General features: G+C 47.0%; 1 protein-coding gene across 15 annotated transcripts in view; it reads left to right on the forward strand.

Moving 5' to 3' along the window:
• The window catches only part of Nedd4l (neural precursor cell expressed, developmentally down-regulated 4-like, E3 ubiquitin protein ligase), a 342,174-nt gene extending 326,477 nt beyond the window's left edge, over positions 1-15,697 (forward strand). For all 15 annotated transcript variants that reach the window (XM_023715286.1, XM_023715293.1, XM_004623689.3 and 12 more), the window contains 7 exons: positions 2,141-2,214; positions 4,862-4,922; positions 6,584-6,643; positions 8,134-8,241; positions 9,458-9,554; positions 10,270-10,342; positions 14,889-15,697. In XM_023715286.1, the coding sequence (XP_023571054.1) occupies positions 2,141-2,214; positions 4,862-4,922; positions 6,584-6,643; positions 8,134-8,241; positions 9,458-9,554; positions 10,270-10,342; positions 14,889-14,991 (576 nt within the window). In that variant the 3' untranslated portion in view covers positions 14,992-15,697. The remainder of the gene's footprint in view (positions 1-2,140; positions 2,215-4,861; positions 4,923-6,583; positions 6,644-8,133; positions 8,242-9,457; positions 9,555-10,269; positions 10,343-14,888) is intronic.
• Positions 15,698-16,062: the final 365 nt, after the last annotated feature.

Here is a 16,062-nt window from a genome sequence, read left to right on the forward strand (position 1 = left end):
ATATGTATATTAAACCTAGTTAGCATGTAACACTGGAATATACATTTTGCATACTTGGTTAATTTTTCTTCCTTGCTGTAAACTCTAAAAGAGAAATTACGAGAAGGTACACATGCACAGAAAACCATGAGGCCTGTTACTGCCAAATTATCTTGTAGAGCCATAGAGGCAGGGAGAGGCACCGGCAGTGCTGCGGGAGCCCTGTTTCCGGGGCTGGCAGCACTGCACCTGAGCATCCTGGTTAGAGCTGCCTAGGTGGTTTCACAGGGTCTCTTCCTCTTGTGTCTGCAGTTCACCCTTTCATTCCGTAGTTCTGGAAATGACAGCTCTCAGAGGACTCCTGGGAGGAAGGCCCTGTAATCAGAAAGAGGGGCCAGGATGATCCTGGCAGGGGTGTCCTGCAGGGATTGCGGATGCTGCTTACTCCCCGGGCCTGCAATATGAGAGCCAGCAAGAGAGGGCTTCTTAGACTAGCTGAGATATCCCAAGAGTCTGCTCAGTGCCAGGAGGAGCTCTGGGATTACTAACTCATCAGTGATATAGAGCAGGTAGGAAATCTCCGTTAATGCAAAGAATATCAGAACAATCGTAGAGGAGAAATGGGGAACCAGTGCGGGCTTATTAAAAGCTACTAGAGAAGATCTGAATGAACGCAAGCCACAAACTTGAAAGCAACTGTCAGTGTGCTTGGAGGAAATGTGCCCATCCCACTACCCAAGCACAAACTGGTGCCCACCAGCAGGGACCCAGGCAGTCAAGGGCAGGAGCAGGGGCCCACCAGCAAAGAAGGAAAATGGAGCTACGAGGAAGGATTTGAAGGAAGCTGGAAGTGTAGAGACCGGGTCCAAAGCCTGTAGGAAGGACTGCAAAAGACAAGATCCCTGCCCAAGTGAAAAGGGGAAAGAAAAGCATGCAAGGGGACCAGGTGGATGCTCTGTGCAATTGAAGAAATGGCCTAATTGTGAGGAGTGAGAATACAGCTGATGCAGCAACCGTTGAGGAAAGCAGCCTGGATCTTCAGGCCAGGAGCTACAGAGTGAAGCAGGGAGTCACTGGGGGAACTGTGGCTGGAGCGTTTCTCCCATTACACTTTGGCATCTGTGCCATCGTTCTGTATAGAGAGCTAGCTCTTGGTTTACAGCACAGTGCAAATTTGTGGGCTTCTGAGGATCCCACCAAAATATGTGTGTCTCTGGCTTATAGTGGGGAATTTGGACAGCCAGGGTTTTTTTCACAAATAATAGGCTTCCCCTGTACCACTTACTTGCCAGATCTGGGGTGGGTGGTGGGGGGTCTTGATAGTCAGGTTTCAGCAACTCTGATGCTTTGTGATCAAGGTTTACTCTAAGGGAGGGAAGCATCAGGGACAGACAGAAGTGTCCCCATGCAAATAAGTTCCTTCAACCTGTCTCCTTAAGTTTCTTTTTCTTTTCCCCCCTTTCCGTCAACACTGGCGATCAAGGCCAGGGCCTCATGCATGCTAGTAGGCAAGCACTGTACCAGTGAGCTAGACTCCCGGCCATTTTCTAAATTTTATTTTTAATATAGGGTCTCACTAAATTACCAGACTGCCCTCAAACTTGTGATGCTCCTTCCTTGGTCTGTTAAATAGCTGAGATTATGGGCATGCACCACTGTGCCTGATGCTTAAACTCCGCTTTGCTTTCTTCCTTTCTTCCCTTCTTCCTTTTTTTCTTTTTTCTTTCTTCCTAAGCCCTATGCTATGCCTATTTGGAAAAAAATCTATACATCTTTTTTTGACTATAAAATTTAACTTCCAGAAGCAAAATGCATTTGAATCTGTATCTCTATAATCATAATTGATTTACTGTCTTTGTCTGTTATATGTACTTAATTAGTAAATGGACAGATAAAAATATTGTTCTCCATCTTTGCTAGTGTATGAAGTATAATTAAAACTCATAAATAACCATGGAATTTTTCTTTAATGATAGCATGTTTAAATGTGTGACATTTTCACAATTTAAAAGCTTCATTACACGTTCTCTTGTACATAGAGCCCATTTTCTGGGAAATCTTCTTGAATAAATTTGCTTATCTTTCATAAGATCTTATTCAATAATAATGATATGCAAAATAACTCCATAATGCTGATTTGTTTTTTTCTTTGCAATTATAGACATATCAAGTGGATTTGAAGCCCAATGGATCAGAAATAATGGTAACAAATGAAAACAAAAGGGAATATATTGAGTACGTATATACATTTTTTATTTTAATCATTTATTTATTTATTTATTTATTTGGTATGGGGTCTTGCTATGCAGCTCAGACTCATAGTGATCCTCCCATCTCAGCCTCCCCAGCACTGGGATTACAGGTGTGCACACCATGCCCAGTTTCAGGGCTGGCATGGCATGCCCTGGTATTCTGGTGCTGGCACGGCATGTGGTACCAGGGATCGAACCCAGGGCCTTGCACTTGCTAGGCAGGTACTTAGGCTGCCGAGCTATATCCCAGCCCCATATACACATATTTGCAACCTTCTTTTTTAATAAATTGAACAACGCATTGGGCTGGTATCCCTGGCCAGCGTAGCTGGTGAGCACCATGCCCAGGACTGCACGGCCAGTTGTCAGCAGTTTGAGTTGTTTGTTAGCCTTGACTAGTTGGAAATGGAATGCGGGCTGCATTGGATCATTACTTCTGTGAGCTGTGGGGAAGCCAGGAAAGGTGTATGTGTGCAGTGTGGCATGGCAGATGCTCTTTTGGAATTGTGGGCATCTCATCGAAAATGTCAATTGTAACAGTGTAACACAGCGTCAGAGATCACTGGGATAGCAGTAAGAACTACCAAACACAGAATATTTTCCCTCCCACTCTTGACTGCTTCTCTCTAGTGAAAATCTAGGAGAAGAGTTAAAACAAGAAGAATTTAGCAGGGGCCTGCCCATTAGCTCAGTTGTTTAAGCGCTTGCTTGAGCAAAGCAGTTAGGCTCAGGATATTGGGGTTCGATCCCCAGATCCTCAAGTCTTACCAGACCTGCCCTTAAGACATCCTGAGCCAGCCCTGCCCCCCCAAAAAAAATCTATCTCAAGAAGAATTTAGAATGGTGCAGATAAAATGAGCTGTTTCTGATGTTGATAATTTTCTTTTTCTTTTTTTTTAATTTTATGTATTGGGTACAGGGTCTCGCTATGCAGCTCAGACTCATAGTCATCCTCCTGTCTCACCCTCTCCAGCACTGGGATTACAGGCATGTGCCACCACACTCAGGGCACACCTGGTGTTCCAGGGCCAGCATGGCATGCGGTACCGGGGATCAAACCCCGGGTCCTTGTGCTTGGCAGGCAGGCTGTTATACCACTGAGCTATACCCCCAGCCCAGTGTTTGCAGTTTTCATAATTCAAGCTCAGCCTCATTTTGTGGAACAAAATGTTGAGTCCTTTTAGAATTCTAGCTCTTAAATAGTCCCAGGATTTTTATACCAGGAAGGAGATCTTGCTTGGGTGCATTATATTTTTACCTTTTACCGACATCTGTGTGATTCAGACACACGATTGGGAGCTCTTCCAAGGATGGCCGTGTTTGTCCTTGCTAGCCTGCCCCAGGTGCAGAGGACAGTGCCGCAGGGGTTGGCGCTGGGTTCCTAGGCTCTGTATATCTTACAGATTATAGCAGTAGCCTGAGCTTGTCTGCTTTCAAGACTCCACTTCAGCGAGCAGTGTTTCCTCCCTATTTTAAATTGGTCAGAGTGCTTGAATTGAGAATTGGCTGAGCATCTCAGCATGTTTTAGTGTGATGTGCAAAGAAGACCTGTCCTTCCTAATTAGGGAGAAACGGAGAGCGCCATATTCTTGGAGCTCCTGACAAGGAGTGCAACAATCATGCAACAGTCCTTTTCCACTCACAAGTCAAAAGCATGTCCGTGCTTAATAAGTTGTCTGGCAGTAAGATAGCACAGCGCTTACCTGTCCATACTAATTGGGGCCCTTGTTAAGACCTTGAATGACTGTAGCAGATGACATCTGGCAGGCAACACTGTCTGCTTGGAAAGCAGAGATGGTAAATAGTTTCTTTAAAAGGCTGCAGCACAGAGTGACAAAGGTCTGAGTCTCAGAATTTGACATGCGCTGTGCATCACTCTTTGCAGTTAATTATTTTAGGGTTCAAATTTGTTGAAGGCCAGGATGAGACAGGGTTTCAGCTAGCTTCACTGAAAAACTGGGATTGAAATCTCCTGGCCCGTGTCCTCTTGGAATTCTGGAAGAGCAGCGGTGGGCCAGCAAGTGCCCCCCAGACCCACAGAGCTGGTCCAGCTGGGCTGGGTGACTTCAGGCTGCTCGGGGGGAGGGGGGGCTGGGGCTGTGGTGCCACCTCCGGCATGAGAGCCCTTTATGAGGACAAAGTACCTCTTCTTTGCTTCTCTGGTGAAGTCCTCGCAGGTTTGTGTCACAGGTGGTTCTGCTCTGCACCAAACAGTCCTAGGGGAAATTGTTTCAGTGAATGTCAGTTTCTTTGAGAGTCTTCCCCATTCATCATCCAAGTTTTGGCATTGATACAGTACTGTACGCAGTGCACTAGGAGCTCTGTACAAATATTTGCATGTAGTTATGTGTGTGGGTGTGGACGTGTGTCTTGTGCACACACACCTGTGCACTTGTACTCATGACTTTTCAAGTATTTTGATTAGCTGAGGCTTGGCGGGGAGACTCAGGATGACATCACAGACACAGAAGTGGCTGCTGAGAGAATTCCGGGGTGCAGTGCAGCAGCCAACCCACTGTTGCAGGGGCTGCTCGCCTCCTCCCTCCCCAGAGAGCAGCAGTTCCTATCGAAGCGTGTGATGAGTCCTGGTAGCCGCAGGGAGCTTACGCATGTTCTCTTCTCTCCCACAGCTTAGTCATCCAGTGGCGGTTTGTGAACAGGGTCCAGAAGCAAATGAATGCCTTCCTGGAGGTAGGTGCTGCCGGTGGGGCCTGTGCTGGGTGTCACTCAGGGAGCTCAGCTCGCAGGCCTCGTTCAGGCTGTGTGCTGGAGCTGACCGCTCCCTGAGCTGCCAGGCTGAGGTGGAACCCACAGGTGAAGCCAGCACCGCCAGCTCACACTGTTGACCCGCTGCAGGACAAGTGTTCAGTGGTGCCCTGTCACTGGGTTTTTTTCTTTGTGTGTTCTCTTTCTTTGCGTCTCATATTTTCTGATTTGTCCTCTTTTTTTTTTTTTGGAATTCAATAGTGGTTGCTGTATTGCATAATGTCTTCAAATTAGCTATTCAGATTATCAGATATCAGCATGTAAAATTTGTAAAGAAAAGAAAAAAATTGTAAGAAATTTAAAAAGACCAAAACAAAAAAAAAAAAAAATGAAGCATCAGCTGCTCCCCTCTGCAGACCGGCAGAAATGAGCAATACTCTAATTTGTCTTACCTGTGTTAAATGGGGCCTTCTTACACACTGGATCCAGAGCTGTCAGCGCAGTTTCGGGTGATAGCCAGAGAAGGCCGGCTGCTGCTACGATGCCAGGGACTGAGGCCAGCCCCATTCGGCCATCCCACCAGGGGCACTGCCCTCCTCAGTGACTGTGCCTTTTCTTCATGGCTGTCTTAAGAGTCCCCACAGATTTTCTCCTGTACAACTGCAGGCAAGGCACATTTTTGTCCTCAGGGCTTTGGTATTATACCCAGCCACCACACCAGCTTCCGCCCTGGGAAGGAGGAGATGAGGGCTCCTACTGGGGGCTCTCCAGGCGCCTTCCAGCCCTGGTGCCTCGCCCAGGGCGAGGAGCGTCATTTTAAAAGGTGTTTCACATTGACCATAAATGAAATCCTTTTAAGTCTGATAATAAGTTAGCAGTTTAAAAGATAACAGGAAAATGGCCCAGGTCCACACTATTAATTTCTAGTAAACTTGACGCACAGCTGCTGTTTGGCAACCCTCTTGAGCTCGCCCCTGGCTCAGTTGTGTGTGCAGGATGAAGGAAGCATTCCAAGTAGAATGCTCAAGACACTCTGGGTCCTGGAAGGCTTGATGGGACAAGGGCACTTTCCTGCTTGGTTTGGATAAGAACCCCAGAGAGCAGACTCCTCAGCCCTGGCAGCACTCACTCTGGGGTTCTGGCTCCACCCAGGCCTGGGAGTCTCCCTGCAGACCACTTGACAGGCCAGTTGGCAGCCAAGGAGCTGCAGCTGGGCTTGCCATGCTCCGGTCTCCCCTGTGCTAACGACATCACACCTCCTCCTTTTGTGCCTCATCCAGGCCTTCACTGCGTTATTTTTAAACGTGTCTCTTGCACATCTGTGGTCTGTGCATTTTTAGGGCCCAGTGACTCACAATCGTGTGTCATAAATGATTTTTTGTGAAACCTGCCCACAAGATTCACACTGTCACAGGGTCTCCAATATTACTCATGCTCCTGAACCTTCTAGATTTTATGATTTTTCAAAACTTTCGAGTTTGAGTGTAGGTTTAACTGGGATTACCACTATTTGATACTATGAATGATATATAAATCATCAATAAGTGTATATTATACCTGACAAACAAAAAAAAAATTATTGCTATGTAAATTTATTTTTTCAAGGCAAAAAAATGTTTAAAGTGATTTTTTTTTTGTCCTTTCAGGGATTCACAGAACTGCTTCCTATTGATTTGATTAAAATTTTTGATGAAAATGAGCTGGAGGTTGGTATCATAAACATTTTATGTAAAGTAGATTTTTAAAAAGAATCTCTTACTACTCTGCAAATGATATTTTGACATAATGTCCTACTGAGTAAGTTTAGATGAATTCTGTGTTTTATTTGGGATCTATTTTCTGACTTGGAAATAAAGAATAGCAAAACCAGTCACCCCAAGATTCCCTGTACATTCAGTGTCAGTTGAGCCTGCCCGCCGAGCCATGCTGGCTTCATGGCCTGCGCATCAGTCTAAGAAAGCGGCTGCATCTGCTGGGCTTAGGTTGTTTGCAGGAGCAGGAAGCCCAGAGACCTGCCACACCCAGGGGACTGACCACTGAGGCACATGGCTAGAGGTGATTGTCCACATCTGCTGGAGGCTGTGGAGCAGAGATCTTGTTAGACCTGAAGCAGTTTATGTTGACTGAGGAAGAGATCAGAAGGCCACAAGGCAGCAGCCGAAGGGGGCACCTCAGTTCCTTGTATGGATGTAGATGAAAAACTAGCATGAAGACTAAAGGAACACTCTTTGTTGTCTCAAGAAAATGGAAAAAGGAAGGTGCCTATGTCTGTTGACAAGCTGGTGGCAGTACTTGGCCGTTCATCCAAGCCACATGCAGTAGACCATTTCTCGTAGACTAGGATGCTGTCCTTTGATTATCAGGAGGAACTGTGAGATAGAGGCTGTCTAGGAAGCAGGCACTGTTGCGGCTGGAGGCAGTGAGGCCTACAAAGCCTGCTCTCAGGCCTCAGATGTAGTTCTTCTGTCTTATTTCATTCCCTGTGTGGGGATAGCATACTTGCGTGTCCTCAGGAAACCTCTACTGGACAGCTACGTAATAAGAAAAGCAAAGCTTAGACTAAGCAATTCAAGAAGACCATGGCTATGTTAGTACATGTCTATGGTCCACAGTCCTGGAAGAATGAACTGTTGTCCCCTGAACCGACCATCTAGGGGAAATGAGTTCTTGCTGTCATAAATAGTGATTTTCTTGCAAGTAGAGAAAGTCTCTGATATTTAAATAAAAGATGTCTCAGGGGAAACAAAGGGTATTGTGCACATTCTAACAGTGCAAAGACATCCATAAGCACTGCTCCTAAGATTGGGGGCCAGGAAGATGGCTGATCCCTTTTTTTTTTTTTTTTTTTTCTTGGTGGAACTGGGAATTGAACTCAGGCCCTTGCGCTTGCCAGGCAAGTGCTTATTCTACTGAGCTATCTCCCCAGCCCCCGATGGCTGATCCAGAGTCTGTTTCCAGTATGAAGTGTCATGGTCTTGTACAGGGGTTAGAATTAAATCACCGTCACATTTCTGTGATCTGACATGGCAGGAAATATTTGGGACACATGTCCTTGGTCCTTGGTTTTCATGAATTGCTGACTTAACTCCTTTACAGAATGACAAAAAGCGACCTTGAGGGAAGCTAATTTCTCAGCGTGTGGTGTCCCCAGCTTTCACGCCCTAGCTCCTCTATATCTGATAAATTTCCTTCCTAGTTGCTGATGTGCGGCCTTGGTGATGTGGATGTGAACGACTGGAGACAGCATTCTATTTACAAGAATGGCTACTGCCCGAATCACCCTGTCATTCAGTGGTTCTGGAAGGTAACTCCAGTGCCTGCAGCCCAGCCTGGCTCCAGGCTCCTCCCGAGTCAGGGCCAGGGCTCTGCTCTGCTTTCCTGTACCTCTCTTTAGAGCTGATGCTGCTCCCAGGGCCTGTGGGAGAGGGAGGAGCCGCGGCAGTTTTCTTTCACTGCATTGCCCAGTAAGACTTGAGTAAGCTCAACCCAAACATAAGAGCTTGGTCTGTCCTTGACCACCTGGTTAAAGTGACTTGTATATGCAGAACCCATTGAGAATGAAGATTCTTAAAAAGGAGTTCATGGGCTTCCAGGGTACTGGAACAAGGCCTCCAAAGCTGGAATCCGAGTAGAAGCTTTCTCAGCATATGAACATTCTCCTGGGGCTGGCTTCCCCAAGATACCATATTCTGTAGAGAGAGAAATGTGTCAATTTTTTTAATTTCAGAAGCCATTTGGATTCTTATATCTCTTATCCAAAGTTACAAACAAAATATGATTTGCTGTCTTAGGGCCAGTGTTTGCATCCTGTCCATCTCAGAAGGGGAGGGAAACAAGAGTAGACTAGCCCAGAGAGAGATAGTAAACTCACTGAAACAGCGATTAACTCACCTGCCAAAAACAAGGCTCATTATGTAGTACAAGAAAAGAAATCAGCTCACCTGTTTGAATTTCTAAATGTCTTAGTATGTCAAGTGTCAGGCAACAGACAGAGGGAAATGAAGCAGAATCTTCAAATCCTGATCAGGTCTCTCACTCAGCTTTGATTTTAGGCATTTCTTATAAGCAGCTCAAATATGTTAAGCATGCAGATTGTTTTAGACAGCTCTTTGTGCTACTGTTTTTCCTGCTTCTTATACAACGTTATCTTTAGGGGATTTGCAATCCAAAGTCCTGTCTCCTCACCTGGGCTTCCCTTGCGTAGGCCCTTCTGGATCACTGCAATTGTCATTGGTTTTAGGGGAGCTGGCAAGCATCGAGTACAGAAGCCTGAGCTCAGTGCCATCCCAGAGCGTGCTTTTTATGTCGTTTATTTTGGCCTAAGATCTGACGACCACTCACAAGGATTAGAGAGGCTGGGATTGTGATGGCCATTAATTAAAGAGAGAAGTAGACTCGGTTTCTCGCCTAGTTCTTCTTATGTGATGATACACATCAGGCTAAGTGCTCCTGCCTCCCTTACAGCAGCAATTGCCTTGCATCAGTTGGAGACCTAACGACTTTCTGCCTTTGTTGCCCAGGCCGTGCTGTTGATGGATGCCGAGAAGCGGATCCGGTTACTGCAGTTTGTCACAGGGACTTCCCGCGTACCCATGAATGGATTCGCTGAACTTTATGGTGAGCGGCACACATCACACTCTGCTGTCCACCAGTGAGGATCTGGCCAGGTCTCTCCTAAGGCCCAACTGTGCCCTCCTGCCCTAGCCTCTGCAGGGAGCCTCTGCAGCCCAGTGTGCTTGCATTAGGTTCCAGAGTCCTCACATAGACATATAACAGGGGCTCGTGCATGCGGGGATGGGTGGAATTCTGTACAGAAAACCATAAGATTGGTCTTTTTTATTTTCTGTTTCTTCTAGTTTAGTGTTTTATTTTATCTTTAACACTAAGTCTCCCACACTCACCCGTGTGGTCCTTTAAAAGATGCCTGACCTCCAGGAGATGTACTTCTTCAGTGCTCACTGTAGATTAGTGTTTACTGTGTCTGCTCTGTGTTTTAAAATTCTCATTGTATTCCTTTCCCTGGAAATAATTTTAACTCTGTAGAGTCCAGTGGGAGGGCTGCGGCTGCCTGGCTATGGGATTCTGTCTGCTGACACCAGGACAGCTCATCCCCAGGGCAGCCAGAGCCTGTGTGTGAGCTTGTGAGGGAGGACCTTGTGCCTCCCGCTGTGCAGTACTGCACCACAGCAAAAGCCAGCGAGTTGGGACTCACAGGGCAGGCACTGCCCCCGCAGTGGGCACTGTTCTACTCCTCCCCTTTTCTTTAAGTCTTACTATGGCTTTGTCCTGCCACCTGAAGCCTTACTGACCCGTCTTTTTCTTTTCTGTCCAGGTTCCAATGGTCCTCAGCTGTTTACAATAGAGCAGTGGGGCAGCCCTGAGAAGCTGCCCAGAGCTCATACATGGTGAGTGACAAAACACTTCGGTGTCAGCACCAGTATCTTAGATGCACAGCCTTATGTGATAGTGGCCTTGATGTAGACAGTGCTACACTTCTGTCCGTAAATAGCTTGGAGTATGAAAAACTGGTGCAGACGAGGACAGGAATTGTACAGTAAATGCTAGCAAAACCTCAGCCCCAGTCCGTGTGGAGCCAGTGTGTTTGCACATGAGCGCTAACACCTCATGCTCTCAGACGCTCCTCCCAGCCCTGCCTCCCCTGATTGCTCCAGCGAACAGAGACTTCACCACATAGCTCTGTGGACATGGCCACTCCCAGCCTCTCAAAAGAGTTAGAATTTTTTTCCCACCTTAAATTGATTCTTTAGAATTTCGAATAAAATTCTCTATAGAAGCGTCTATAAGGATTTTAAAATGCCATCCATGCCTGTGAATAACCCATAGCTCCCTGGAATTTAGTATTAATATGATTATAGCCAGAGGAGTAAGGGGTCTGTGAGTGATGTGTGGCCTGAAACAGCAACATACAGCCACCCTCAAAAGGCCCCTTGCAGCTGCTCATAGAGGAAGGAAGCCTCAGATCTTTCTTGAAGCAGAGGACACCGAGCCCTGAGCAGTCCTGCCTTAGGTTTTTAAAAGCAGTGCTTTGCCAGTCCAAACTCTGCAGCCTTCGTGGGTCTGTTCCTGGTATGTGTGGGAGCAGGCGCTCCTGCCCCGCTCTGAGGAGCACCTGAAGGTGTCTCCTTGGCAGTGTGAGCACTGTGGCCCTGGCTTTCCCACGAGCAAGGGGGGCTCTGGAGTCCTGCGCTGACCATGCTGAGCTGACGCAGGCAGCCTGCAGCCACATGCTACAAGAAACACCCTTGCGACAGAAGGGCAGTGGGGAGAGATTCTCCTGAAAAACACCTTTGTGAGAAACTGGCTCTGAAAGGGTCTCTGCTTCTGTGTGATTCCGTTGCCTCCCCAGCAAGAAACGGTTTTTTTCCCATTCCTGCCTTTCACATGACTGAATGGAATGAATGTGGCTGTTTTCTGTTTAGCCTTTAAGAGCCAGAAATGGGTGAATATCCAGAACAGCCATTGCCCATGTTACCTGCTTTTATTGGACAGAGAATATTAGGTCATTTGGAGCTTTTATTTCAACCAATAGCTGAATCCAGTGTGGCCTTCTGAGCTGAGATTGCCTCAGTTTGAAAGACAGCAGCAAAGAACAAGCGCAGGGTGTTGGGTGTCAGTGCAGAGTCCCCGGACTGTGGCACAGAGCTGGGGAGAGTTCGTGGGAGATCCTGAGTGGGTTGCACCAGTTGTCGTCTGCAGGCTGGCCCTGCTTCATCTTATGGAACACCGTGATCGTGCCCTAGACTGAGAATGCTCACCCAGGAGCACAAAGTTCACAGATTCCCAAATCGGGGGATTTGAACTCTGCCAAACCAAGCACCTCATCCTACACTGCCCTCTCTGTGCTTTTTAAATAGAACTAGTCTGGTTCAGCCCTGTGACCCAGTGAGCAGGTATCTTACTGTTGAACTTTGCTTCAGTTTTGGAACCCACATGCTTCACCATGACTAGGACATGGTGCTGCCCAGAGGAATCCTGAAATCAGTAGTTCTTGATCGTGACTCTCCGTAGAGAGCTTTTAAAAACCCTCATGCCAGAGTCCTGCTGCCCAGAGATGTGGACTTAGTTGGTGTGGCCTCAGCAGTGGGATTTTCAAAAGGAAGAATGCTTTGAAAGATTTTTAAAAGTAGACCAAGGTGTGCTGGGCGTAGTGGCACATGCCTGTAATCCCAGCATGCAGAAGGCTGAGGCAGGAGGATCACTGCAAGTCCAAAGCCAGCCTGGGCTACAAAGTAAGTGGAAAGCCAGCCTGAACTACATAGCGAAACCTTGTCTCAATAAAACAACAAAAGTAGACCTGGGAAGGGTAAAAGATGCAAGCGGACTCTTCCCAAAGCTTGTTTTCCTGTCTCTGTGTCACAGAACTAGAGTAAGCAGCTCTTCCTAATGGTGCTCCCTCAGACTGAGCTGCCATCCCTGAGGGAATGGGACACAAGTGCCCTGACCCTCATGAGCAAGGCTGCTGTTCTTCTCTGTGGCTCGTCTCATAGCCAGGCCCAGCCATACTGTGATACAGAAGTGGGAGCTTGATGGCCACTTCTCCTTAACCGTTCCACATGCCCCTCAGCCATGAGATGGTCAGTTTCCTCTGTGTTCTACGAGAATGCAAAATGCACAGTTCAACTTCAGACTAAGAATTTGTTTGGTAGAAGTGCAAAAGCCAAAGACCTAACTTCAAGGTCTTCAGATGTTACCAATGGGTGTGTGATTACTTGTAAGCTTCAGTTCACTGTTCTGGAAAAGTCAGTACCAATGTACTCTCACTAGGAGTCCCAGACCACTTGCTGTACTAGTAATTGCATCTCACAGACCTTTCACCTGAGAGGACCAGAGCCCACTGAAGACAGTGGGCTGCTCAGGGTCATCATGTTTGCCAAGAGTGAACCAAAGCCAGTTCCCTCAGAAGTACGTGACAAGCACCTCCCAAGCACCTGCTCCATTCCAGACATTGCTCAGGTATTGACGTGACTGACTCACATAACCGTCACAGTTCTGAGAGTTAGGTTATCTGATGGCTCCATTCCTAAAGATAAGAAAAGTGAGGCCCAGCTCCTCCTTAACACAATGCAGACCTCAGACCTTCACTCACCCCATTCACCCTTTCTCCAGTGCACCATTGCCTTTTAAGCTTGCATCCCCTGCAGGCCTCTTTCTAAAGGGTCTTTAGGCCCTGCAGAAGTTGCAGGCCCTCCACTGTGAGCCTCTGACGTAGAAGGCAGAAGCCCCCTTCTCTAAAAAGTCAGTGGGTGCAATTTTGTTCTTAGATCATTATGAATATTAAAAAAAACAGAAAATTTAGCATTTCTTTTATGACTCAGAATTACAGTTCTAGGATCTTGAGAACTACTATTTGAGAAGAACATCCTGGCTGTTATGGTCACTGGCTCACAGGAAATCTGCATGGAGCTCAGAGGGACTTGTTACACATTGTAGGGGTTGTCACCATCCCAGCACGGTGGTGTGGTTTGTTTTCTTACTGCTGCTGCTGATAAATGGTCAGCTTTTAAAACACAAGCTATTGTTCTGCTCATACCTGGGGTCTCCTGTCAACCCCTGGAAGGGGGACTGTTTCAAACCTAAATGGTGTGGGTGAAGCAAATGGCTGAGGCCACTCAGCCACCCTCCCTTAAATGACCGTGAGCTGAGGCAATTGTCTGTGGTCAGTCAGCAGCGCCCCCTCAAACACTGCCCATAGACTTTCAGTGAGTGCTGAGTGAATGACACCACTGATGCCCATGCTTTGAGCACTTGCTCCATGTCAGGCCCACTTTATAGATCTTCTGACCTTCCGATACTCTCATTGCTCAGCAACCCTGTGAGCAATCTCCCCATCTTCACAGATGAGCCAGCCTTGGGTGAGTTGGCCAGGGCTACACAGCTGGCAAGTGGCAGAACGAGCACAGGACCTTGGCTTGACTGCCTGCCAAGGCTGCCCATTTGTGCCCAGTCCCCACCCTCCTCTGTGTGGCTTTAGACCCTGACCACCGCCAACCCCATCTGAAGCCACCAGAGATACCAGAGCTTTGCATGAGTGTGGCTCCTTGCTCCCGATGGCGCTGGCTTGCCGGACTCTGCTCAGTGGAAGTGGCTTGGCCCTGACGTTCTGGAAGTCCAGGCAGCTGGGGGGGCCGCAGTATTCCTAGGAGTGGGATTCCTGGCACCTTGCCTTTGCCTCTGATTCAGGATCTATATGTTGCGAGGGCGGTAACCTGAACCTACTTCGTAGGCTGGGGATAAAAGTGAGGTGCACTGGGAGAAGAGCTTGTGGCTCCGGCTGGTAAACAGTGAGTGCCAGCATGGAAACAGGCACATCTCAAGTTCTGCCCACTGCCTTAGCATTGTGCTTCGGGACTTGGAATCTCCGTGCGGGTACATGTCATTGCCCTACCCCGGCATGTCTCCTTCCTACCAGGCTCCTTCTAAAATCCACATCTGGGGGTAGCAGAAGTTTCAGGGACTGTGAGAAAGTTGTTTTTCTCTCCTCTTTAGGAGATGTACCCTATTTGGCACAGTTTCACAGTTAGAGTTGATCTCCTGGCACACAGAATTGTGACTAAGGTTTTCATTCCTTGTTCAAATGCCAAATACCAAGGGCCAGCCAGATGGCTCAGCAGATTAAAGCAGACAAAAGCAAACACAGAGGCCCAGGGTTTAATCCCCCAGGCCTGCTGTGCTGGCCCCACCCCAGGGCACGCTGAGACAGTGATTGAGGCCGGGTGTGGTGGCATGCACTTGTAATCCCAGCGCTTGGGAGGCTGAAAACAGGAGGATCACTATGAGTCAGATCTGTGTAGTGAGACCCTGTAGACTAAATACATAAATAAAGATTAAGTTCAAGTACCAAATGCCCCATTTTCCACACCTAGCAAGTGCCGTGTGTCTGCAGGGCCCAAGTGGCACCCTTTGACCTACTCCCTTGTGTTCCTTTGGCAGCTTTAATCGCCTTGACTTACCTCCATATGAAACCTTTGACGATTTACGAGAGAAACTTCTCATGGCTGTGGAAAATGCTCAAGGATTTGAAGGGGTCGATTAAGGCCCTTTTCCTCGGGGCCCCTGACCATCCAGTGAGTTCCACGTGCTCTTTTGCACCTGCCTGAGAGACTTTTGCAGAGCCGGTGGCGGACACAGCTGCACAGTGTGGCTCCCGGAGCCCGGCCTCCGCCCCGCCGCACCCACCTCCAGACTTGGGAACCTGGCCCCGGCTGAACTCCCACTCCTCACCACGAATTCTCAACTGGTTGATGTGTACACTAATTACATTTCAGAAAGACTTGTTCTATTTATGTTGTGCCTCTGCAGGCAAAGCCCTTAATAAATATTTTGCATACTTTCTAATGACAGTGAATGGAATTAATCACTCTACAGGTATAGTATTACAATTCATGTTTACTTTTTAAAATGATTTAGACTGATTTTCAGATTTTATTTCATTACAATTAAAGATGTCTCATGCACTTGGTAAAGTGAGCATATTTTTTTGGTATTTGGATTTCATACCAGGCTTAATGTCAATGACATTTTTATTTTTGGAGTACTTTGACACACTGCCCCTTTGCTTTTGTTAGAATTAGAACTTAATTTCTGTCCAAAAAACCTTCTACAGACAAGAACTTGGAGAAAATTTCAAATATAACATTAGCTATAATGATCATTTTTTTTCCATACTCAGAATGAAAATAAACTGGATATTCCTTTTTTTGTACAAATCTAGATAATAGCTACAGGCTGAGAGAATTGTAACATAGCATGACATACTTGTGTTACCTTGAAAGGAATCACACCATTATTCCTTAGAAGTAATTACGTGTGCTATAACACATTTGAGACAGGGTTAGACGATCGTTTCTCATGAGAGAAATTATTAACCCTTCCTGTTGCTGTACAGCCACCCCTTTATTCTGTTTCCCCTTTTGCTGTTTGTAGTAAAGACATTTTGAATGAAACTTGGCACTGCTTGACTCAGAACTATGGAAGCCAGACCCCTTCAGTCTTTTTGTGGGTTCGCTAATCGTAGCTAAATAACCAGTTTTTGCTCTAACCGCACCAGTTCTGAAGGCACTTTACGCACCACGTGGAGGTCAGACCTGGTTTTGTTTTTGTTTGT

The sequence above is a fragment of the Octodon degus genome, unplaced genomic scaffold (assembly GCF_000260255.1).
Source record: "Octodon degus isolate 3935 unplaced genomic scaffold, OctDeg1.0 scaffold00003, whole genome shotgun sequence".
NCBI classification, from domain to species: domain Eukaryota; kingdom Metazoa; phylum Chordata; class Mammalia; order Rodentia; family Octodontidae; genus Octodon; species Octodon degus.